Genomic DNA, 26,916 nt, shown 5'->3' with positions numbered 1-26,916 from the left:
GTACGTGGAAAAAAATTACTTGTTCTGTGTCTCAGCTTGAATAGTGACCACTGTTGCTTGCTTACCCAGAATTTACTCATTCCTTACTACTTTCTCCATCCTAACAGAACCCACATTTTTGCTCTGTATCCATACCTCCCTCACATGGACATGTGCTTCAAGAAAAGCTGACCCAATCTACAACTCCAAGGATGATCCTGAATTAGTCTAGGCCATGCATTCTGGGGGTAGGGTAATAAACTTATTCTTTTTTATGTATAAAGCATACAGTTCAGAAACATACAGTAATATCTATTGCATTAAAATTTCATGGGGAGGGGCATTTAGGAAGCAAATGTCTAAAAAGACTCCTTAGATGAACAAAAACACTAGTCTGAACCAAATAGAGTAATCTCGTTTTATTAGCACAATGATTTAATTTGGGCCTAATTTAATTTAATGTGAGGCCTTTGCTATTTTCTGTAAGAGCTATGGAAAACCAGCAACCCTCCTCCTGGATGTGAATGAGAAGATGAAACCTGTGTCACAACCAGCAGCTATCCTATAACCAAGAGGAAAACCAGCTTTGGGTGAAACTGGCACTGTAAATGGCAAAGCAGAGATGGACAAAAACCTCAGTCCTGAATGACATTCTTCAATTACTGGCTCAACCAACCCTGAAATCAATCTACCATACCTCTGGATTTTTGCTACTCTGTACCTTTCCTTTTGGTTTAAACCATTTTAAACTGGATTTCTGTCACCTGAAGCTGAAAGCCAGCACCCTTGCTTGCTAGGTATTTGCTAGGCAGCAGGCTAATCGCTGCCATAAGAATGTCACAGGATTTGTGGGAATATTAATATAAGTGAAAGCATCTACTATAGTTCCTAGCCAGATTAATACATTTTTTGAAAAAACAATTTGAAGCCATGTGAAGAAGGCTAATTTTTTGGGCCATGACCTACAGGCCACTACATTTATTAATTTTAGAAAAATTTATATTCTTTACCTTCAGGAATGTTCTGTTTTGTGAAACAGATTTTTTTCAGTGGAGGGGGGTAGAGTAGAAGTAGAGGAATCCTTAAGTCTATCGGATAATAATTAGGATCCTTAAGTCTATTGGATGCTGGTAATCTGGATCTGGTTTTTTTTGGCATCTTCCTTATTTCTGAAAATTTTTCCTATTTTTTTTCTCAATGTGTAGTCTGCAGACCACCTACATGAAAACCACCTGACATGCTTGTTAAAAGCACAAATTTACCCCTATGCCCAAATTTATGAGTCAGGTTATCTGTGGATGGGGGCTAGGAATCTACTTTTTTTCCTTAAGATTTCTAGATGACTCTAATGTACACCACTATTCTTTCTAAAATTAAACTTAACATTTATGTCATTCTACAATTTTAAATCTCTGTGTACTTCCTTTTCATATATTTCTATGATGATTCAAAAACAGACAATTGGCTTAACCATGCTATATTCTGATTACTTATTTACATATTTGTGATTTTTTTTTAAGATTGGGAAAATTTATTTTGTTCATTTGTTTTGCTTTTTCAACTTCATTGAAGTATAATTGACAAATAAAATTGTAAGGAACTTAAAATGTACATCCTGAATATTTGATATACCTATATGTTGTGAAAGGATTGCTCCCATCTAATTTATTAACACATCCATCACCTACGTGTGTGTGTGTGTGTGTGTGTGTGTGTGAGTGTGTGTATTTTTTGGTAAAAACATATAAGTTCTATTCTCCTAGCAAATTTCAATTATGCTGTATAGTGTTAACTATAGTCACCATGTAATACATAAGATCCTCAGGCTTTACTCATAGCTGAAAGTATATGACATTTTGTGGTATTTTAAACATTTCTTCACTTAGATGTAGGAAACAGTGTTTTACCTTGGGAAGATTTACCTTTGGAAAAAACTTTATTGAATTGAATGAAAGACTTAAATTTCAAGGGTTATATTGGATCCTTTATCTTCCTATTTCTAAGAAAACAGGCCTATCTTTCAACTCCTCTGATCTGTGCATTATCAGTAAAAGACACTTTACTTTGCAAAGGGGGCAGGGCTTATAGTAAAATCCTTAGTTTAGTTTGTACATTTTCATCATCTTTTCTTAAGTTAATTATAAATAAATTACGTAAGCAAAAATGTCTAGACTCTCAAAGACAGCCTAGAATTTGGTTTGATTTTCAAGATAATGAATTATATCATCCCTTTCTCTTAATATAATATGCATTACTATTAGAACATTCCATGCCATTGTTCTTTCTGTCATTATTGAAAATAGAAGTGAAAACACAGTGATGTGGCAGCCAGAGTTCTCTAAATAGCTCAACAGGAACCTCTCCACATATGATGCCCTTTATATATTGCCATACCAGTAGTGTAGTAAGCCCCTTTTACTGACCCTTAATATGTACCAGGTACTATCAAGCTCTTTATATTTCTTAACTTATTTAGTCTGACAACAAACTCAGAAGATAGGTATTATTAATATCTCCATTTAAATATGGGGAAACTGAGGCACAGAGAAATTAATAACTTGCCCAAGGTCACACCGACACTGAATGGTGAGCCAGAAATAAATTCAATTTTATTCATCAAGAGGTGTAGTCCAGCTGTTAGTAAAACTACTAAGGTTTTTAGAAAACACATGCCCTTCTCATGTGCTCCTAACTCACCTGATTTTTATAGTATTGCTGATACCCCACATAGTGATTCCTGTTTTCTTATCTGCTTTCTTTACTGAACAGTGAGCACTTTGAGAGCATTATGTAGTCACAGTGACTAACAAAGCACCTGATACAGGCTAAGCTTTGAATATTTATGAGACGAATGAGCAGTATGTCACATAACTAGTAAGTGTCTGAGCTGAAGTCAAATCCAGGGTCATATAAGTCCATATAGGTTAGCTTTCAACCTACAGTTAGATCTGGAAACGAAATCCAGCTATTCTCAATAATTGTATGACTGTGGGCAAGTTGTTTAACTTTTCTAATGCTCTCCTTTTTGGTTATAGAATTATTGAGAGAATTAAAAGAAACTGGGTAAAGTGCTTAGCATGGTGACACAGAGCACTCAATGGGAATTACGATTATTATTATGACTGATATACCACTTACTTATCTTCTTTTAATTGTGTTTTAATTCCAGTGTAGTTTAACACAGTGTTATATTAATTTCAGTGTGCAATATACTGATATAAGAATTCCATATATTACTCAGTGCTCGTACACTTCCTTATCTTCCTGCTGAGGGAAAAACTACTTTGCAACTGAAAAGGGTAAATTTCTTTTCTAAAATTTCTCAGTATAGCAAAGCCTTGATTATAATTAATAGATTCTTACTAGTACCATTTATGGTAGCCTTCAAATATAATGTCTTCTACAGTTGGAAAAAGAAGCCTCCCCACACCAACTATATTTTAGCATTTGCTGCCACATTTCTTAACTATATACTCTTTAAACATTTTAATATTGAGCATCTACTAAATAAATGCCAAGCACATTTGCATCATGTTTCTGTTACCTTGGATCTAAGTACATCTCTCAAGTTTGCTTTTCTCTGTGAGCTCTCTCCCTTGAAGGATCTGTGTACTCTTATTTTTCAACTATCTTTTCTATTCAACTGATCACCAAGTCTGTATTCCTAGTTTTAACAGTTCCTTTCACCAGCTCATTTCCTGAACATTACTTCAAATTCAACAAGCTTAAAATTGAACTAATCACATTTTCCTGAAAATAACTGCACTTCCTGACATGCCCATTTGTTAGTGTTACCTGTTTTTCAATTACCCAGGCTAAAAACGTCCAAGTTTTAACTCCTCTCTCTCCTTCCCTAAATCAAGAAGCCAAACCCTACCTGTTCTTTTGCAATAGCAAATAACTATCTATTCTTAACATTCCCAGCACCCACCCTTGACTCCATTCAGACCTTTATCATTTCACAGCTTGAGTTCTGCCTCAGCTTCTTGGGCATTGTCCTCGCGTTTATGCCCTTCTTCCTCTAATACATCCTGCCCAACACATTCAGAAAAGTATTCCGAAAATAATCACTTTTCTCACATTAGTCCTTTTTACTTTAGTCCTTTCTTACACTTTTATTAAGGCCAGATTCTACCACAATCCTGACTCAGACTATATCTAGCACTACACCCTTAGAACCATCTTCTCTAGCCGAACTATTTCTCTTAGCCTTCGACTTGCCTTTATTCAAGATGGACCCTCTTCTAGCTTGTTATGAAAATTCCAGTTATGAAAATTTTGTTCTTCAAATAAATGGTGAACACTATGAGAGAAAAATTAATTTCTTACATTCTGTATCTTTTTCTTTACCTATAAATGTTACTTAATAGTAAAAGCTTAATAAATATGTTGCTAAATATTTTCTTATTGTATTTGATTTAATTATGTGCATGCTTATTTTTCATCAACTAATGTACAAATATGTAAAATTTCATTACAACTACTTTAATAACCATCAGAGAATTTCATATGTCCCCTTTCCTGTTTTACATTTTTAAGTTGTGTTTTACACCTAAACTATATAAAAACAAATCATGGGCTGAAAATTCTTGTTGTTTTTTCTTAAATAACCAACAACAAAAACTCAAAGTCATTAGTTTCTTCCAAGATGGCAAAAAGAGAAACACACATGAACTAGGACTCAGGTAACATCTCTGACTTATTCCAGCTGTTCTGTTAAAATCACTTTGGGGCTCAGTATTTAGTAAAGATTGAATTTATCAATTTCTGAAATTTTTTCTGCTCTAAAATGTTAAGCTTATAGAACAAAGCCAAAGGAAAAGATAAAGATGGATAGATAACTCTTAGGAGAGCTTAGGGTTTTATCTGTTTGCACTCTTACTCACTAAGAAAAATTTGCTGAGTTTTCATATATCATAATAAAATCACAAAGACAAGGCTCACTGAATGAATGTGTACAAGCAGAAATGCTTATTTGTAGCTAACATCATCTTGAATGCAAAAGCAAAACACAATGGAAATGCATGAAAATTAGTGGGTATGTATCTACAGATTACATTTTGAGTGCTTTATGAATCATCCACAAATGCTCAGAAGTGAGTGTTAAGTGCCATTATGAAGCCAGATGACAAGATATTTTTTTTCCTACCAGTTTTCTCAATTCCCACTTGAATCAGTTTGACTGGCTCTGTTATGCCTTGGAAATGATGTCAATACAATTCTGAGACTGCTGCTAGGGAGCACAAAACATTATAGGTCCTATATAAACGACGTTTTTTTTTACTTTTTGACAATTGGGTTTTTTTTTTCTATTCTAGTTTTTTAAGATTAGATGACCAGAGTCTGATAATATTAATCTGCGTTTATACTCAATAGGACAACCAATCAAAAATATAAGATTTCAAACTATATTTTTGCTTTACACATGCCAAATAACGAGAATGCCTAAGTTCATAAATTGTGTTTCTGAGATATAATGTTAATGTAATTCTGAATCTAAACCAATGTAATTTGTAATAAAAATTCCTTTCTAAACTTAATTATTTACAAAAATAGAATTTTAAATAGCTTTGATTACCTTGAAGCTGGAAATAGAAGTGGTTTTTTTTGCACTTTTAAGCGTCTGATTGACCCATTTAATAATAATTTCATCATTTACTTTTTCACCCTCTCCAAGATCTGATAACACATTCAGTGTGTACCTGTAACAGAAAAGATGTATATTTGAGAGTGAAAGAGGACAGAAAAGAAGTGAAATTTGCTCTCATATCATTTACATCAATATTTAGATAAATATTATAAAAAAATTTTGGTTCTACTAAATATTTCTAATTTCACTCTGGTATTTACACTTAGTCACATTCTAACGTTACAAAGCTTAGTAATCAGAAACAGAAACCATACTACTATATGGTATTTTATAAAAACAACTCCTTACAAAGCAGTTCTTAAGAGGCATTAATAAAAGTGGTTAGTTTTAGAGATTGACCCATTTTTAAATTTTAATTTTTTAGTTAATTAAATTAAATTTAATGTTTATTTATTTTTTAGAGAGAGAGAGAGACAGAGTGTGAGTGGAGGAGGGTCCAAGAGAGAAGGAGAAACAGAAACCAAAGCAGGCTCCAGGCTCTGAACTGTCAGCTCAGAGCCTGATGCCAGGCTCAAACACACAAACTGTGAGATCATGACCTAAGCTGAAGCTGGATGCTTAATGGACTGAGCCACCCAGGCGCCCCTAGATTGACCCACTTTTAAACTAAATACATTATTAACAGTTAAGTCATTTAAAAATATTTTGCATTGTATATTTCTTGTTACTCTATTTTAAAATGTTTATTTATTTATTTTTGAGAGAGAGAGAGAAAGAGACCATGTACACGTGTGTAAGGGAAGAGGGGTAGAGAGAGAGGTAGACAGAGAATCCCCAAGCAGGCTCCAAGCTGTTAGCATGGAGCCCAGTGCAGGGCTCAATCTCATGAACCAGGAGATCATGACCTGAGCTAAAATCAGGTATCAGCTGCTTAACTGACTAAGCCAGCCAGGCGCCCCTGTTTGTTACTCTTCCAAAATAGCTAAAATTCTAGTTCATATGATTTGTTGAAGGAAACAGTGTTGCTATAAACATATCAGCGTTTACCTTCGCATCAGCTGCCATACCAATGCCAGAGTAAGTGTTGAATTCCCTTCATTCAGGTCCTGACCAGCAATGCCAACCAAGGAGAATTTAGCTTTATTCTTCCCAAGCTCCACTGCATAGTTACAGTTTTCAATCTACAAATAATAGTAAAAGTTTTAGTATACAATGGGTTTTAAATTTGTATATGCTAGCCTTGTTCAGTCATCTGAAAAATAATTATAAGGATACCTTTAGTTTCTATGACAGAGTATCATTTCATAATAACACTGAAATTAAGGAAACAATTATTATTCCCAATTTACAACTATTTCCATTTGATAGCTGAAGATATCAGTGCTGAGAGGTTAACCTCGACAGAGAAACAAGTGGCTGGGAAGTTTTAAGATCTTATCCTAAAAGTCTTGACTGTCCAGGATTGCATAGCTTATTAGGGGCAAATCTCTGACTAAACACCTAAGTTTCCTATATTACATTAATAGAGTTAAGAAATACTGTTTTGTCTAAATTTAAAACTAAGGAATAAAGATACTGTTTCATTAAAAATATAAAACTTCATCTTCCATATTCTTCATTCAGATATGACTCCTCTTCCAAAATTTAGCTTTTAGCCCACTTTTTCAACAAAAGCTTAACTTTAACTGTACCAGTTGATAACAATTTATCCCTTTTTGAACTTCTAATAATGCTTATTTTAAAAATGTTTATACATCATCATCTACTTCTACATAGCAATTTTATACTTTCTTTTGTCAACCACAGGATAGGCTCATTTTAAAGGGCAAAAACATGTACAAATCTATTTTATATTCATCTCCATTCCCAGGCCAGAACCCATCACAGTTCCCTGCCTATATTAAGAATCTGATGAATGAACACCAAGTAAATTATTTACCTACCTAACTACCTCTTCCCGGTGATATAACTCTAGTTAAGTCCTTTCTCTAGTAAATTATTTTGTCTACTCTGGCCTCTATAGATGTGTATTATCTCCAGTGTTCTTATCACAGGATGTGTGTGTGTGTGTGTGTGTGTGTGTGTGTGTGTGTAAATTCTTAGGTATTAGAATCTCTCCAATGAAACTGTAAGCTCTCATAATCTTGTAATACCACCAGTAGTAAACAGTGCTTACTAAATACTTTTTGGAATAAAGTAAACATTTAGTTACGAAAAACTGTATAACTAGTTTCATCTGATTTTCTTTCTTAAGTTAGTTAAGACCTCATTACAAAACAGTTCAACCTGAGATACGCAAATGCATTTTTTTTCCTAAGAAAGTATTTCTAGGAAAGGTAAGAAACCACATAATAATAGAATTTATACAAATAAATGAGTATTGTTCTCTAAAAAAGAAAATCCATTTTCCCAAAGATCAGCATGTTACAAATAAAAATACATGAAGATCTTCTGATCCTGCTGTAGCATCGACTTGGTTCTCTTAATAAGTTACGTAAAACCTTTGATATGTATGCATATTTTTAAATTCTTTGTTTTTCCTAGTGGTCATATACTATAGATTTAGTCTACCAAATAAGAAATGTGTGCTATAGAAATGCACAGAATTAAAAACAAACTGAATAGGTTCCTAATTACGTAACAGTGTGAACAGGAGAGAGAAAAACCAACATATTTTCAACTGACACCTGTTTCATCAGGAGAATTTTCTAGCAAATTGTAATAATAATCACTTGCATGTAAAATGCATTTCAATTAAGGGCCATATGTTTTATAGTTTGTTTGACCAAAATTCTTAAAGGGAGTAATGGGGAGAAGGGTGCTCAGGGTTACTAGAGGCCTAAAATGTTGATTTGACCACAATGAGAGGGTAGCTGAAAATGGATGCTACCATAAAGGAAAAGATGTGTTCTATTTTTTGGAAACAGTTGATTCCAAATTGGCAAAACCTCTAATCTCTGGAGAGGCACCAAACTAGAGAAAGTATAAGAAATTCACCTTTCTTATGTTTGTGGTACTACTTAAGCCTCTAAAAATGGATCTGCTCTCTGAGGATGTAAATATAGAAAGTTAAGAGCACTGGACCAAGAACTGAGCCTTGGAAATTCCAGGGGTGTCAGGCTAAAACATGAAGAACCTGTGAGAGGAAAGAATAAACATAAAGAAAAAATTGGAGAGTGCAGTTTCATGGAGTTAATGGGAGAAATGATTACCAAGCACTTCAAATGCTTTAGAAACACGAATCTTAGATCATTAGGAAAATGAGAAAAATTACATAATAGGATGCAAAGTTCCAAGTGAAAAGAAATACTGAAGAAATAATGAAAAAAAAGAGTATTTAAGTGGTGTAACTTTATGGACTTTAGAAATGAAGTAAAGTTATGTCTGCTGATGAATGCACAAAGTCTATAAAATGAGCCTCTATGATACTTTGTTATGCAGATACTCCTTCATTTTTTATTTTTGAAAGACTAGAATCCTGTTTTTAAATTTTTTTCCCTTCATGGTTTACTANTATTAGTTTTACTGATTGTTTCCCTTGCCATGTAGGAGCTTTTTATCTTGATGAGGTCCCAACAGTTCATTTTTGCTCTTGATTCCCTTGCCTTTGGGGATGTGTCGAGTAAGAAATTGCTGTTGAGGTCAAGAAGGTTGTTTCCTGCTTTCTCCTCTAGGGTTTTGATGGTTTCCTGTCTCACATTCAGGTCTTTCATCCATTTTGAGTTTATTTTTGTGTATGGTGTAAGAAAGTGGTCTAGTTTCATGCATATTGCTGTCCAGTTCTCCCAGCACCATCTATTAAAGAGTCTGTTTTTTTTTCCATTGGATACTCTTTACCACTTTGTCAAAGATTAGTTGGTCATATGTTTGTGGGTCCAATTCTGAGTTCCCTATTATATTCCATTCGTCTATGTGTCTGTTTTTATGCCAATACCATACTGTCTTAATGACAGCTTTGTAGTAGAGGCTAAAGTCTGGGATGGTGATGCCTCCCATTTTGGTTTTCTTCTTCAATATTACTTTGGCTATTTGGGGTCTTTTGTGGTTCCATACAAATTTTAGGACAGTTTGTTCTAGCTTCTTCATTTTAAAATATTTTTAATTTATTACAGATATTATGTTTCATCTTATAAACTAGTATATGCTGAAAGGAAGAATTTTACATAATTACTTGTGACACCTCATAGTTAAAATTCCAGATAAAATGAGTAGTTTTGTTTTTCTCTTATATTTTGTATCTGCTTACTCCTAAAGAAACCATAAAAAAAAACAAAGCCCCTAGTTAATAGAAGGAAGGAAAATAATGAAGAGCAGAGCAGAAATAAATAAGAGTATAAATATAAAAATAGAAAAGATCAAAGAAACCAAGAGTTGGTCTTTGGAAAGGTAAACACAATTGATAAACCTTTATCCAGACTCATCAAGAGAAAGAGGACTCAAAGTAAAATCAGAAATGAAAGAGAATAACTGACACCACAGAAAGACAAAGGATTATAAGAGACTACTACATAAATCATATGCCAACAAATTGAACAACCTAGAAAAATGAATAAATTCCTAGAAATATACAATCTTCTATAAAGTGAATCAGGAAGAAATCTAAAGAAATCAGTTAGCAGCAATAAAATTAAATAAGTAATCAAAAATCCCCCACAAAAGTAGAGGATCACATGGATTCACAGGTGAATTCTACCAAACATTTAAAGAAGAGTCAATACCTATTTTTCCTAAACTATTCAAAAAAAAAGTAGAAAAAGACAAGAAATAACAAGTGTTGGTGAGGATGTGGAAAAAAGGGAACACTTGTGCACTGTTGGTGGGAATGTAAATTGGTGTAGCCACTGTGGAAAATGGAGGTTCTTCAAAATATTAAAAATAGAAACACTATACACTTCAATAATTCCATTTCTGGTATTTACACAAAGACAATGAAAACACTAATTCAAAAAGATCTAGGCATTCTTATGTTTATTACAGGTATTGTTTATAAATGTTTATAAAAGCCAAAATATGGAAGTGCCCATCAGTAGATGGTACAAAGAAGATGTAGTACATATATATGCAATGGAATATTACTCAGCCATAAAAAAAGAATGGGATCTTGCCTTTTGCAACAATATGGATAGACTTAGAGGGTATTATGCTAAATGAAATAAGTCAGCCAGCCAGAGAAGACAAATACCATATGGTTTCACATATGTAGAATCTAAAAAAACAAGTAAGCAAAACAAACAAAAAACAAACAAAATAAATGCAAAAGCAAAATAAATACAAAGAACTGGTGGTTGTACAGGGGAAGACGGGGATGGATAAAATGGGTGAAAGAGAGTGGGAAATACAGGTTTCCAGTTATGGAATGAATAGGTCACCAGTATGAAAGATACAGTAGAGGGAATATAATCAATGGGACTGTAATAGCATTATACGGTGATAGATGGCAGTTATACTTGTGGTGAGCACAGACTTGTCAAATCGTTATGTTGTACGCCTAAAGCTACTGTAACAATTTGTGTCAACTAGACTTCAATTTAAAAAAATTTGCATCTGACATTTTGATTTTGAAACTTTACATAAATTAGTTAACAAAATTTTCTGAATTCTACTCCCAAAAGAATTATAGGCAATTAAGTAACATGTTAAACGTAGGTGGTCCAATCCCTAGAAATACTGAAAAATATAAATCTCTTATAATTATGCCACCCATTTAACTACTTCAATATTATATATTCCCTTAAAAATAATTTAATTATAAAGTTTATACAAACATACTCATTTTAGAGATTTGAAGGAAGAAGAGAAGTCCTTTTTTAAAAAAAAATTTAATATTTATTTATTTTGGAGAGACAGAGACAGAGTGCAAGCAGGGGAAGGGCATTGAGAGAGGGAGACACAGAATCTGAAGCAGGCTCCAGGCTCAGAGCTATCAGCACAGAGCCTGATGCGGGGCTTAAACCCACGAACTGCGAGACCATGATCTGAGCTAAAGTCCGATGCTCAACCGACTGAGCTACCCAGGCACCCTAGAAGTCTTTTNTGCTGATGGTGTGTGTGTGTGTGTGTGTGTGTGTGTGTGTGTGTGTGTGTGTGTGTGTGTGTATTTTAAACAAATGTGATTCCTATGTGTATATGCAATTTTGAATCCTGCTCTTTTCCATGTCACTATTATTAAAACACTAAAAATACTACTTTTTAATGATATATTTTACTTCATCATATGGGTATATCATAATTTATTAACCCTTTATTGAACAACTAAGGGTTTTTTTGCTTATTTTTTGCTTTATAAACATTGCTATGATAAGCAATTTGGTATACAACTTCTAGTCTGATTATTTCATCAGAAAAGATAAGAAGTGAAACCATTAAGTCAAAGGACTTTTTTGGAGATTAGTAATCAGTATTACCAAACTGATTCTACAAAAGTTACATAAGTGTAACACTTGCTCTAACATTGGATGCAGTGTAATACTTTTGTTTATTTGAAATTGTATTTTTTTAATGTTTATTTTTGAAAGAGACGGAGCATGAGACAGAGAGAGAGGGAAACACAGAATCCAAAGCAGGTTCCAGGCTCTAAACTATCAGCACAGATCCCAGCTCGGGGCTCAAACCCACGAACCGCAAGATCATGACCTGAGCCGAAATCAGATGCTTAACCAATCAAGCCACCCAGGTGCCCCTGAAATTGCATTTCTTTAATGCAGGTGCTTAGTTTTTCATATGTGTATTATCCATCGTTCTGTTTCTGTGAACTTTTCATCCATAATGTTCACTTTCACATTTTGGTATTACAATTTCAGTAACAGAAATTGAGTTTTAGTAATTAATTTGTATGGACTACTTACATGTTAAGAATACTAACCACTTATAGTTGTTGCAAATAATTTACCAAGTTTATTGTTTTTAATTATGATGTTTATTTTTGCACACAGATGTTTTAAATTTATATGTAACCTACTATATCAATTTTTTGTTGTTTTTTATTATCCCAAGGGTAATCATTTCTAGTTTTTTATTACATTTAATCCTTTAATTATTTACCTTCCTCCACTTGGAATTCATTCTGGTTGGTTATATATGGTGAAGACCACTTTTTCCTCTAACAAAATAGGTAACTAGTTGTTCTGGCATCAGTTTTTGGATGATCTTTCCTTTCCCTATTATCAAATTTAGCAAGAATCTTGTCATATATTAAGTTCTTACATTTTAGGTTTCTAGACTACTCTATTCCATTCCATTCTTATATATGTATTAAATTATTTCAATTATTTTAGCTTTATAATAAAGTTATATATTTTTTCTAACAGCTCCTGCCTCAATATTCTTAGAAAATGTTCTTGGTGATTTGGGCCAGTTTCTTTACCCACTGGAATTTTAGAATAACTATAAATCCCATCCCACAACACACATATATAAGCCCATATATACGCAAAAGGAGACTTAATGGAATTCTAACTGGAATTATTTTCCACCTATAAATTAATTTGAAGTAATATCTTCATAAGATTTAATGTTTCTATCCAGGAGTATGGTTATATTTCCATTTATTCAACTAGAAATAGTTTTTAAATCATAAGGATGCCAATCAGTTTCAAAATAGCCATACTGATAATTATAGCAATTTGAGTTCACTAATTTATATTATGTATTTAAACTATTCATACTTTAAAGGATAAAGTTAAAATACAAAAATGTAGAAGTCCTTCATACTTTTACTTTAGAAAGCAAATAATCCTGATACAGACGGTAAAAAGGAAAGCAAAAACAAAACTAAAGTTCAGTACTAAAGCAGCAATTCAACAGGACAAACAGGAACACCAAGGACACCTCAGATCCCCTATTTAAGAAAGAATACTGGAAGACAACCACTTCTCTTTATCATTCATCTGCCAGATAGTCTCCCACTGACTGTAATCAAGTCACTGTCCTGCCCAAAACTGTTTAATTGCTTCTCATTGTTTCCATTGGAAAAAACACAAGCTTTAAAATCTGACATTCAAAGTTCTCAAGATCTGTCTCCAATCAAAATTTGTAATGTTCATACTTCTTTTTTTAAATTTTTTTTTGTGTTTTACTTATTTCCGAGAGAGAGAGAGAGAGCGAGAGCGAGAGAGAGAGAGAGCGAGCATGAACAGGGGAGGGTCAGAGAGAAAGGGAGACACAGAATCCGAAATAGGCTCCAGACTGTGAGCTAGCTGTCACCACAGAGCTGGACACAGGGCTCCAACCCACGAACCGTGAGATCATGAACTGAGGCAAAGTTGGATGCTTAACCAACTGAGCCACCCAGGCACCCCATGCAGTGTTCATACTTCTTACCTATCAGAATCCTCTGCTATAGCCAACCTATGCTCCCCAATTCCCAGAAACGCATTTTATATTTTCCCATCACTATCCCTTTTCCTGATCCTCAGGACCCTCTCCAGTCTCCTTCTAACAAAATTCTATCCATTTCTCACTCTTATCTCAGATACTACCTCCTGCATGAAGCTTTTCATGGTAACTGTGGCCTTTTCTTCCTTGAAACTCATATTTACTTCTCTGCACACTGCACTATATTCAGTTGTTTACACACATATCTTATCTAATTTTTTTAGGCTTCTTGAGGATCAATTCCATGCTGTGTACAATTCTGTATCCTATCCTGCACTGTACAGGTAGTAGATAATCACTAAATATCTGTTGAAAGATATTAACAAAATAACAAAGATTTGGCAAGTTCTGATTATTATAAAACAGGAATGCACTTATGATGTACCTCAAAGAACATTAAGTACTACTTGTTAAAGATAAAAACAGTTATATAAAGTGTTTGGCTGGGAGAACTGCCTTCATCTTTCCAAACATTTATTAAAGCACACTTATAAAAGGGCTAGCAAGCTTAACACTTTTTGGGTTCAATCAGAATCATGGGGACAGACCACACATTACTAAGCTTTATGAGTCCAAATCCTCTGTTTTATATTAGAACAATAATAACATATCCTTGGTGATTATCTCATTCACCTTCTTCATGTTCCCTCCAAGAGCAGGATAAGGAGGTTTGTTGACATGGCTCCAGTCGACTGGGACACGGATCATTTCATAGAGCTGAAAGATCACTAAAGCATCTGCAAGGTCACTAAAACAAGAGGAAAAGACAATGAAGAAAGAAGAATTTTATTATGCACAATGGAGATAGGCTTAGGTCTTTAAAAATACAACAGGGTCATTTAATGCTTTAAAAAATGACAGGATGTATCATATCACCTAGAACTTCTAATCTAGGAATCTGTCCAAAATTTTTTCATAAATGTTTACAAAGAAATATGTACAAAGACATTTATTGCCATGGTATTCATACATTTGGAAGCAACTTAAATGCCTGGCAATAGAGGGCTGTTGAATAAACTATCCATACTATTGACTGCTGGGCCATGAGTAATAAGGTAAATCTCTATGTACTGACATGAAAAGTTTTACAAGACATATTACATTTAAAAAAGCAACTGCATGCCGTTTACAATGTATAAAATTTATTTTCAAAATCTAGAGTATTTAAATATCTATATGTGCTATGGACTGTTATCAGCAGTTACCTCTGGGCAGGAAAAAAGGAATATAGGAGATGTAAGGAAAGTATCACCATGTTTAATTTTATTCTATGTATTTATATACTTCCTGAAGCTTGTACAGTGAGATTAAGTTCATGTATTACTTACATATTATGATTTTTAAAACTTTAAAAACATTACATGAAAATCACAATAACTACAAAGTAGGCAGTTGTTCATGTTAAATAATGAAGGTTAAGAGGAAAGAATTTATGAGCAAGTAGGCGTTCTTAAAGTAAGAATAGCAGTACTTTGGATTCAGAAAAACACATTCTTCTGAAGTGCTCAAAGTATATCCGTTGAGTCTGTTTTAAATTCTGTATGCTAAGGACATAAAACAACAGCAATTGATTTTTTAAATTGCTAGCTCCATGATGTATTGCGTGGCTTTTCTCCCTCAACGGCTTGTTCACTGAGTTGCTAAGATTCATAAGAAAGTTTACTTTGCAACTCTGCCAACACCCTATGGCAGTGAAGGGGACTGGGCCCTAAGCTGAGTGATGGAAGGATAAATCTATTATGGAGGCAATTGACAGCTGACTGAATTGTCTATAAAAGCACATGGAGAGTTTTGTATAAAAAAAAATTACTAAAGGAGAACTTGGTTGGCTCAGTTAGTTAAGCACCAGCTCTTGATTTTGGTTCAGGTCATGATCTCACAGTTCATGGGTTCGAGCCATACATTTGTCTCTGCATTGACAGTGCATAGCCTGCTTGAGATTCTCTCTTCTCTCTCTGCTCCTCCCCTGCTCACACTCTCTCTCAAAATAAATAAACATGTTAAAAAAGCTTTGTAAAAATAAATTACTCAAGCATTTATATTGGTTCTGGAATCTCCTCTGTTTCATGAGTTTTTCTTTTTTTCTTTCAATGAATTCATATTTATATTTAGTATTATTCATGTTTTGTGAAGAGGGAAACTGAAGCCCAGACAGTTTGAAATGATTTCCAGATAATTCAAGATGCTTTCCTGAACCAACTTTTTAAAGTTTGTTTATTTATTTATTTATTTATTTATTTATTGAGAGAGAGAGAGAGAGAACACACAAGTAGGGGAACAGCAAAGAGAAAGGGAGAGAGAGAGAATCCCAAGCAGGTTCCATGCTGTCAGCAGGGAGCCCGATGTGGAGCTCGATCCCACAAACCGTGAGATCATGACCTGAGCCAAAATCAAGAATCAGATGCTCAACCAACTGAGCCACCTGGCAACCCTTTTTTGCATTTTTAAAGGCAGGCTGGTAGATCCTATAATAAAGAAAGAAGAAAGGTTTCCTCTTATCCAAACCTAGAAAGACACATTGTTAGCACCATCAAAGAGTGTGAGAAATTATTCAGTGAAATATTTTCTTGTATTTCTGATATTTAATTATCACCAATGCTGATAATGTGTTGTCATTTTTAAGCAAGAAAAAACAAGATAAATTATAATTACTCACAAAAAGCAAGTTATTTCTACAAATTAGATAAAAATATACACAAATTACAGAATAACTGAGGTAGATTTTGGCAAAAATCTAAAATGTGATTTATAATTAAAAATATTGATATACTAATAAGAACACTTTATAAAACATCACTATTCTGTTACAGTTGAAATAACTTATTATTTTTTTAAGTCTATTTATTTATTTTGAGAGAGAGAGAGTATAAGCCAGGAGGAGAAGAGAGAGGGAATCCCAAGCAGGCCCCACAATGTCAGCATGAAGCTCTATATGGGGCTCGAACTCAGAACCGTGAGATCACGTCCTGAGCTGAATCAAGAGTGGGATGCTTAACCAACAGAGACACCTAGGTGCCCTGAAACAATTTGTTATTTTTCTGATCAAGAATTATGCAAGAGTAAGATGGATTATCTTTACCAAATTGGTTGTTTATATCATCAAAATTATAACTAATATTATCATATTCTGGTCTTTTTAAATTAACACTTTTCTTTAAATATCCATTGTACTGCCAGTCTCTAGCATTCTGAAATTCTAAATGTTGGTTAAAACTCTCATGATTTTCAAGAAACTGCTCCCATTNAAAAAAAAAAAAACTCTCATGATTTTTAGAAAATGTTCTAATGTAAACATACCTGTGGTTTGAAACTAGAAAAGTTGGACTCTGGCCATTGAGCTAAAACACAATAAAATATTTACCTGTACAAATGATTAATATATGGGTTGACCCCCAAGGAATTCATCCAGTTCCGAAATGTCCTCTCTTCCTTGCTCTCTCCTAGAGTAGACACAAGTTCATACTGGTGATTCAGGACAAAAGGCATCAACAAATATATTTTAAACCATCCCAGCAGGTGTAAACTAGCAATACATATTTTGCTGTGGTTTTCTGTGATAGTACAATTTCTTGGGATTTGGAGGAGGGGGAACCTCCTATTGCCAAAGTCCCTTTTTGCCCTTTGTCTAGAAGGCTTCCATTTGCTCTAAATTTCTCTATCTAAAGTCCTAACTTGATGTCTGTGAACATCAGACTGAGTCATGGGTTTCTCCGTCCAGAAAGTAATAGAGGAACTTACATGGTCATAACTGTAGTTATTATATGCAAAAAGGATTGGCTAAAAATTAATGAAACAAAATCTTTTAGCAGTCAAGGCAACATTAGCACATTAAATATAGAAGAAAAGCTATGCCTTTCCCAATGCAGTGTTTACAAATTTGTACAGGTTTGGTTTCACACAGGAAAGTTTCTAGGCACACAAACCTACATTTTAATTACACCAAACAGCAATAAAAGGGAGAGGCGATTACAGGTAATATAAAAAATAAGCAGTGAAATAGGATCCTGGGTGGCTCAGTTGGTTGAGCATCTAACTCTTGCTTTCGGCTCAGGTCATGGGATCATGCCCTGTTCTGAGCATGGAGCCTGCTCGAATTCTCTGTCTCTCTCAATAGTTCCCTCTCCCTCTGCCCCTCTCCCTTACTCACACATGCTTTCTCTTAAATAAAAAATTAAATTAAAAAAATAAGCAATGAAGGGATATAACTATTTTATAGGCTTCTTGAGTTATCTTAGATTGTCACTGCTGAAATTACACGAGGGACACAGCCCTACACACTGGGCGCTAAGAGAAAGACATGATAGTTAAGTCCCTAGGCCTCAAAGATCATCTCAGTAAGAAACTTCTGCAGGCACTGTTATTTAACCTGTGATTACCTAACCTCCCTGAGCATTCCCTTCATAGCAGTGCTCATACCATCTATAAGGAAAACGTGAGCTACGGTGTACCACAAAGTGGGCAGAGAGGGAGATGGACTCTCTTGCCATGTCTGCATTCTAGGCATCCCCTAGATTGCAGTCCTAAGTGACTATCTACAATATTATTTGTTTTCAGCAATGGTAGGGGACAATGTAATAGCCTAACCTACATCTCATCACTCCTGAAAAGCTAGAACATTTACACCTCTCATCACTTCTAAACCATAGGCAAGTGCAGGTCACTCTCTAGACTTAGACTCATGTGGGATTCCCAGGGCGATTTGGCATTCTAAATCTATAACTGTCTGAGCGTCAGGGCCCATCCAGTAGAGCCATCCCTGCAATCATCTTCAGACTCAGTGCCACAGATAGTATAAACCTGCACACCCAGAAGAGAAACCAAACCTTGTAAATTCTAAAGAATTCCATTGTTTGTTTGTTTGTTTGTTTTTTGGTGGCAGCTGTTCAGGAAATAATCTGTCCACTGTATTTTCATTTAGTTTTCTATGTTAATATCTAACAGCTTTCCCAGAATCTACTTTAATTCTTATTCTATTAAATGACATAGCCACATAATTTCTTAAGTTTTGTTCTTTCTGGAATGCATAAAAAGTAACTGGCCAGTCTCTTGTACCTGCTACTATCACTTTATGATAAATAATCTATATGGAAAATTTTTTAAAAAGTTAACCAGGTTAAACTAAATGTTTCTAGAAACCATGCTTGCCTGCTTGTAGGAGTTATTAAACAAGTGCAAATTAAATATCTGAACCTTCCCTAAAGCGACATAAATATAAACATACTATCATCAACAGTTTGATGCATGTGACTTGGATTTACCCTTTTAGTTGTTTCTGTATTACAATCTGTAATAGATATTTTACTAGTAATTAGAGAATTTTTACATTATTTCCTTCTAGGAAAATCCAAGTTCTGTTTTAAAATTACAAATATTGATAATGTAATAAGTCTAATTTTTAATTGAAACAATATCCAAATCCTGCTGAACCTCATAATACAGCAAATAATATTTAAAAAGACACTCAGATTTTGACTGAGTTCTGAAACTGTTATAAGCTTCAGGGGTTCATATTTCTTCCCACTTTTCTCTACTAATGAGATAGTTATTATTTTAATTTTTGATGCCTGGAAAGTAAAATAGATTATAAATGTAAGCATTTATTTATCTAATACCATTTCCAGTTGTCTTGGTAAATAAATGCTCAAAGCCAGAAGCAGTATGCATTTGTGCAAGAGCGATGGTAAAGCATTACAAAAACATATGTATTCCAGATTATAAGTGTTGTCTGTATTGCAGACAACTAAAGCAATCTTAGAAATAAAATCTTAATTGCTGATATAAAAGATAGAAAGAACTATAAAACATTTCATTTTCAGGGCCAAACTTATCTGCAATTGAAAAAAGTTTCAGAAAAAAATAAAATATTATAAGCAGACTACTAAGAGGAAAGAAAAGGAACATATATTTAACACTCACTAAATGTGCTAAGTGATATGCGTTTTCCTCTTCCCAACCTGACAATTACTGAGCACATATTGTATGCTCAACGCTTTCATTCATGAAAAGTCATTTTAACCTGCTCTGTAATTCTTCAAAATTAGTATTATTAATCTGTTTTTACAGATGAAAAAACCAAGGCTGACAGAAGTCACTCAGATACTAAATGGTGGACCCATAATTTGAACAAAGTGTAATTCAATGGCCTATGTATTTTCTAGCACCACCAATGAATTCCGAGACTCAGAATTTGGCTCAATATAATATGAAAGTTTTATACTTAGTTGGGCTTTTAATTTTCTCAATTCCATACAGATAAAATTCTTTGCCAATGATGACATACTAATATATGAAATGGGGAGGTGATAAAGTCAACTTCAAATTTCATAAGGATCTACAAAAACAAATTTACAGAGGAAAAATTCCAATGACAGTCGAAGTCACATACATTTTGGCAAATGTATCAGGATATACATATGTTCTAAATAAAGGTGATTGATAAATATTTCCCATAGTATCTTCTTATATAAACAGAGTAAATGCTAATGGAAATATTTAGCAATCCTATTCACACTGAAAAATTCCAAAAGCATGCTGAACACTAGCAAAAGAATTCAAACATGACAAATAGGAGAGCGAGCAAGTTGGAAAAGATATCTAGCAAGAATTCAGTGACTATAAAAAGCAGGTCATATTTAATATGCCACTCTAAACAATGCCTTCTATTGTAAGATACAGAGGGATTTTGAAATTTTCCAGACTGATAAAAACTTAGCAGTCTTCCTTTTTATTTAATTTTTTTAAAGTTCTAATCTCTTACCCAAAATGTCTCTGCTGAAAGATCTACACTTTTATCTATCCTTCCTCCCAATTACAAATCTATGTAAAGGATACAGTCTTCATTTTACTGGACCTTGGGAAGAGTGAACTGAATTAATCATATTCCTCAAAGAACATATTTGTTAAATCTGAAACTTTTTTCATTAATCAAAAACATGTAATTATAAAGTGTCAAGGACACTGGACCTCTAGTTGTGGCAGTCAAAGAGAACATGGAACTGATTTCTCAGTCTATCTCCCCGGGGAAGGGAGGGGGTAAGGTGGGTGACGAGAGAATGAACACGGCAACATCGAATTCTCACCACCAAGAAGCCCTACTTGAAGACTGCCTTCTTCAAACTAGGGCAGCTAGTGAGAATATTTTAGGACCAGTCCCTAGTTCTGAATGCTGCTACTGTTTTTACCTTTAGTTCTGATATTACTGTGGTTTGGGGTATATCTGTGAGAATGTGAGAAAGAGAAAAGAAGAGAAGAGAGGCTAGGAAACAAAGATGGGGACAAAGAACTAGATAGTGAGAATGTTTATGTTGTTATGATTCATATATTGTAAGCTTCAAAGACATTCAAGAAATGTACCATACCTAAATAATACCCCAAAAAAGATATTATAGAACCTAAATAGATTCTTCCAAAGACTACTTATGTTAAAAGATAAGTTTATTCACAGGAGAGGGATAAAGCCTTTATACTTTGAAATCCAATTGTCAAAACTGATTTTTAATGTATTTATAACTATAATATCCCAGCATTATAGAAGGCAAATTTGGTGGAGAGTTTACATAATCAAGCCTTGCTCTGCTATTTTAATTAAGTTTCATTTGTATTTCTTCCTTGTCATCATTCTTTAGGCATATTAAGACAGAAAAAACACAGCATGAACAATGCAAAAAATAATATCAACTCAGAAAGAATAAATGGTACTAATAAAAAGAATTTCAGAATGAATATATTTATAGAGTATAGAAAAGTACTAAATACAGTACCTACATTAGGAGGGGTCAAATCTGCATTTCATGAAGCAAAATAGGAAAGTATTATAAATTATGAGACAGATAACAATAGCCCACACACGACAAGTAATGAATATTTAAAAATTTTTTCCTGTACATTAAAAACATTAAAAAGAGAACAATACTGGAGTCAAACTGTAGCTTTCAAAGGAGAATAAAAGCTACAAAATGATTATTTTTTCCAATAGATAATTCATTGTCTATATTGGTGGTGGAGTTATGTTATGTGGTCATTCAAGAGACTATTTTAAATGTATGATAGTTTTGACTAAACTCTTATGCAGAAATGACAGACAAGTAAGACATACCCCAGCATTCTCTTTGAATCAAAACCAATAACCAATTTTCCCTACTTGAACATTTTAATGGACACACATGCCTACCCACAGTAAACTGCATCTCCCACCACAATCCCCTACCTCTGAAACTGAAGAGGGTCAACATCACAAGAAGATACATACAGTGAAGCAATTAAAGGCAGAAAGAACATACCTTCCAATAAATTCATATCGATGTCATTATTCTCAGGCTTATGTAGGCATGGGTATGTGTTAAACAGATTAGCTACAAAAGCTAAATTAAGTTTAGGATTGCCTGAAACCACATCTGCAGGAGTAACAAACTGTCTGCAGCCCAGTTTATCTGCTTCTTGAAGCATGAGTCCAGCCCGCTTCAGGTCATTTTTCTCCTAAACAACAACAACAAAAAAAACAAAAATGGTCAAGATTAAACTTTTGATTGGCATAATTGTTTATTGAGGTAATATTTATAAGCAGTCACGCTTCTGGAGATATTAAGTGATAGGTCAAAATAAGGTCAGAATGTACAGAAACTCCAAATCAACTTCTCTGGAGTTTTCTTACTGGCATCAGAGGAATACTTCACCTTCATTGCTATAATATTCAACAAAACTCTCAAATATCATATTAAACAGCTCCTGCTGATCAAATTATCAATAATTTGGTCAAGGCCATATACTGGAAGGTCTTTTGGCTAAAAGGCTTAGTTGTCTCACCCATTCTACCCTGAATAATATTTCCAATAGACTCTTCTCAGTGAAAAACAAGTTGAGATACAAATAAAATCATATTAAAATCAGAAGAACAGCACTTTTCACAAATGCAAAATCCTGGAAACAAACCAAATGCTTTTCAACAGGAAAGCAGACAAACAGACTGTTTTATATGTACACAGTTATACACAATAATATGAGTGACTCTTAGCAATATATGTTCAAAATAAGTATTAGTAATTTAAATACAAGGTAACAAATATCATATGAAGTTAAAAAGTAAAATGAAAAATTTAATTTTATAAGGAATATATTTGGTTGAAAGAAAACTATTAAAAAAAGCAAAAGAACAATGAACATAAGATTCAAGGCGGTGATTATCATATTAAGATGAGGCAGAAAGATGGAATAGGGAAGAAGTACAGAGCTAAATGTAAGTTAATATCAAGATCTTAGCGTTCTTGGATTGAGGGTTCATACAGACGGACTTGTTATAACTTTAAAACAAACAACTACAAATAAATATAAATAAAAAAGGGACATGCGTGGATCCATGATGAAAGTATATTATGACCAAGAATTATTACCTCATACTGTGCACCAGTTACAAAAAAGTAAAAATGTAAGTGAAATCAGAGAAAGCGATAGATTCAATGCTATTAAACAATAAAAAGTTCCTAATATTAACATGAACAAATTACAATATGGGGACCTTATTTAGATCTTTATTCAAATAAACAATGAAAAGAAAATCTGACATTTATGAGGCAATTGGAAATGTCAATGTGGACTAAATATTTTGATAATATTACAGATTATTGTTAACTTTTTAGGTAAGATAAGGTATTATGGTTATACTTTTAAAGTTTTTATCTTTCAGAAATACATATTGAAATACTTATCAATGAAATGATATGATGTCCAGGATTTCATTCAAAACAATATGGGAGAGGAAGGATAGGTGATAGATGAAAGATTGACCATGAGTTGATAGTTGTTGAACCTGGGGCATGAGCACACAGTAGTTCAGTATACTGGGTTTATTCATTTTTTATTATGTTTGAAATTTTCCATAAGTTTTTTTAGTTTCCTAATTTTTTTACTCAAACCAATTTTCAAATTTTGCAGTTTTGCAATACTTTCTCAAATGTTTTATTGTAATAATGTCAAGTATAATTAACTTGTAATGACTCAATTTGCCTTTAAAACTATCATGGATGTTGCACTTAAAGTACTTAATAGATTATCATACAAACTACAGTCTAATTAGAATTTAATATTTAGATAGGACGATCCCCACTATTTACAATGCATACTAAAAAATGGGATTCCTGGGAAATGTGTTAGATGAGTCAGGATCTGCATCAGTCCTCCCTACACTGTAAACACTAAGAACAGCCAGCCATCTTTTATTCTATAGATTTCTGGGTGTTTTTTTTTTTTTCAACTTTTATTTATTTTGGAGAGACAGAGTGCAAACAGGGGAGGGGCAGAGAGGAAGGGAGACACAAAATCCGGAGCAGGCTCCAGGCTCTGAGCTGTCACACGAGGGGCTCGAACCCACGAACTGCGAGATCATGACCTGGATGCTCAACCGACTGAGCCACCCAGGTGCCCCTATTCTGTAGATTTCTGAATAGAAGTTGAAAGAGCTGATAATTCAGTTGCTTAGCAATCTAATAATGGTATATTGCTCGCTATCCTAGTACACAGTGATAGTCACAAAAGCACCCTGGTGAATTCCAGTTATGTTGCACCAGGAAAATGTGGATGCAGGGTTGATTCCACACATACTCAAGATCAGAATTCTGCAATTCCCTTTCTTCAGTTATGACAGCCACATGGCTTAGCATGGAGATTTGAAGCCTAAGCCATGAAGATTTGAAGCCTAAGGCGTGAAAAAACTTCTGAAGAGCAAAGGGCCAAGGTTTAATGAAGAGCTGAGGACTCCACTAGGGAATGCTGCCTGTGGAGAACCGCACTTTAAATCTGACTCTACTCACCAGTCAGATTCATGGAGATAGAAAGTAGAACAGTGGTTACCAGGGACTTGGGGGACAAGGAAATAGTTATTGTTCAATGGTATAGATTTCACTATAGGATAATCAAAGTTTCAGAGATAGTGGTGATGGCTGTACACAATGCAAATGTACTTAATGCCAATTAAATGTATACTTAAAATGGTAAATGTTGTTATGTATGTTTTATCAAAATAAAAATTTTAATTAAAAACCGTACTTACATTAAATCCTGAAAGATCAATGGTAATGGCAGGTCCATCATCTCGGTCACCTTTAGGTGCAATCTGATTAAGCAGATGAAAATAGGCTCTTGAATCCTTCAAGGAAAAAAATGAAACAGAACTTTTAAAATGAATAGTCATCCGTTGATTTAGGAAAACAGTACTCAAACTGAAGAAATTGTCCTCATCTTGAAGAATGGAATAACTTAGTAACTTTACTTATAACTTATATAAGCTCCTGAATATACTGTGCTGCTTCACACCTTCTAGCTTCTAGCAACACTGTTCTCTATACTTGGAATAACTTTCCTCACTTTTTCATTTGTTTATGCTCCCAAACATAAGCACTGGTTAGGATTAGGGTCAGTCATTATCTTCTGGAACTCTCCCCCATTAACTCAGAATGGCCTTGTAACTTGTTCTGAACAAGAGAATGCAGTGAAAGTGATGTTCTAGGGGTTCCAAGCCCAAGCCATAAGAGCTTCTGCTTCCTCCCTCTTGAAGTTAGCCTCCATGTAGGAAGTCCCAACCATCTTGAGACTACCATGCTGTGAGGAAGCCTAGTCTAGCCATGTGGAAAGGCCTCATGGAGACATAATGAGGCACTAGACATGTGAGTGGTGCCTTCATGCACCCTTCAGACCAGCCCAACTGACAGCTGAATGCCAATGAGTTAGTGATCCCAATCAAAACCATCTGAGGCAGAACCATTCAACCAAGCTGCATGAACCCACAGAATCATGGGAAACAATATTATTTTAAGCTATTTTCTTTTTTAAGGGTAAAGTGAATTCAGTCATTTCTTTGGGCTTCTGTATCATCCTAACTTTTTGAAAGGAAGATACATAGTATATAATTTTATGAGCATCATATTAGACATCTTTGCGGTTTATTTCTAAATTCCCTATTTCCAAATAATGCTTCCTAAGAGTGTTGACATACTCGTTTATTAACTAAAGCATTGAGGAGAACTGGGGGGGAAACTCCCTATAGCTAAAAACAAAATCCCAAAATAACTTTTCTGGGTATATCAATAAATACAAAAACTAAGCTATTTACATTTTGAGTGGCTTGTTATACAGCTGAGTGGCTTGTTATACAGCAATAGATAACTGAAATACCCATCTACTAGTGTTTATCTGCCTGTGTAACTGGTAAGCTTCTCAAGAGCTAAATCTTCGCATCCCCTGTACCTGGCAGAATACCCCATGGGAGGGGTTTAAAAAATAAGTGATGAACTGAATTTTAAAATAAGAGAGTTCCCCAAAATAATATTTTAAATAAGCATGTAACAGATGAAAACAGAGAAATATAATGTCACTTCAAGGAGAGAGACTGTCATCTAAGGCCATTATGACAAAAATATAATCTGACTGAAGGTGTTACAATATCTACAGAAAATACAAATAAATGCTAACGCTGTCTGGGGTGGGGTGTGGGAAGCATAGAGAAGAAGTCACAGGGACCCGGTTTGGCAATGCATGTCCAGGGAAATGACAGGGAGAGCTGTTAGGCACACTGAATGTTATAGTTTCCTCAACAAGCTTTCCCAGTAGGGAGGGAAGCATTTCAAGCCACTCTGGTTGAGAACCATACCTGAAGGATTCCTTTTGTTTACTGACTCCCTGTGCCCTCTGATATTTGGACCCCTGTTAGCTGATTATTGGCAAAGTGGGAGTAAGAATGTTGGACTGGCCGAGTTCACAAGGGCCTCTCATCCAGTGAACAGATGAATTTTTAGTTCAAATTAATAGACTGACATTCTATTATCATTTAGTCTTTCTGTGGCATATAAAATGGGAAAGTACTTTATCTGCTAGCACTAACATTACCTTCTCACAGCTAGTTGTATTTCTTCTTAAATACCAATAAACCAGTTTTTTTATTACAAAAAGAATATTTTGTCCTTTTTATTTTTTGGCCTTTATTTAAA

The 26,916-nt window shown here is 34.2% G+C and overlaps 1 protein-coding gene across 1 annotated transcript in view; it reads right to left on the bottom strand.

Annotated features, from left to right (window-relative positions):
* PLS1 (plastin 1) overlaps positions 1–26,916 on the bottom strand; it is a 78,286-nt gene that overhangs the window by 1,802 nt on the left and 49,568 nt on the right. The window contains exons 9-14 of the mRNA XM_077756658.1: positions 24,984–25,079; positions 22,222–22,417; positions 17,304–17,382; positions 14,576–14,690; positions 6,617–6,750; positions 5,558–5,681 (exon numbers count right to left, since the gene is read on the bottom strand). Of these exons, the coding sequence (XP_077612784.1) occupies positions 5,558–5,681; positions 6,617–6,750; positions 14,576–14,690; positions 17,304–17,382; positions 22,222–22,417; positions 24,984–25,079 (744 nt within the window). The remainder of the gene's footprint in view (positions 1–5,557; positions 5,682–6,616; positions 6,751–14,575; positions 14,691–17,303; positions 17,383–22,221; positions 22,418–24,983; positions 25,080–26,916) is intronic.

Source organism: Crocuta crocuta, unplaced genomic scaffold (assembly GCF_008692635.1).
Source record: "Crocuta crocuta isolate KB4526 unplaced genomic scaffold, BGI_CrCroc_1.0 scaffold337, whole genome shotgun sequence".
Classification (NCBI taxonomy): Eukaryota; Metazoa; Chordata; class Mammalia; order Carnivora; family Hyaenidae; genus Crocuta; species Crocuta crocuta.
The sequence above is the reverse complement of the archived record's forward strand: the minus strand, read 5'-3'. Positions and strand labels throughout refer to the sequence as shown.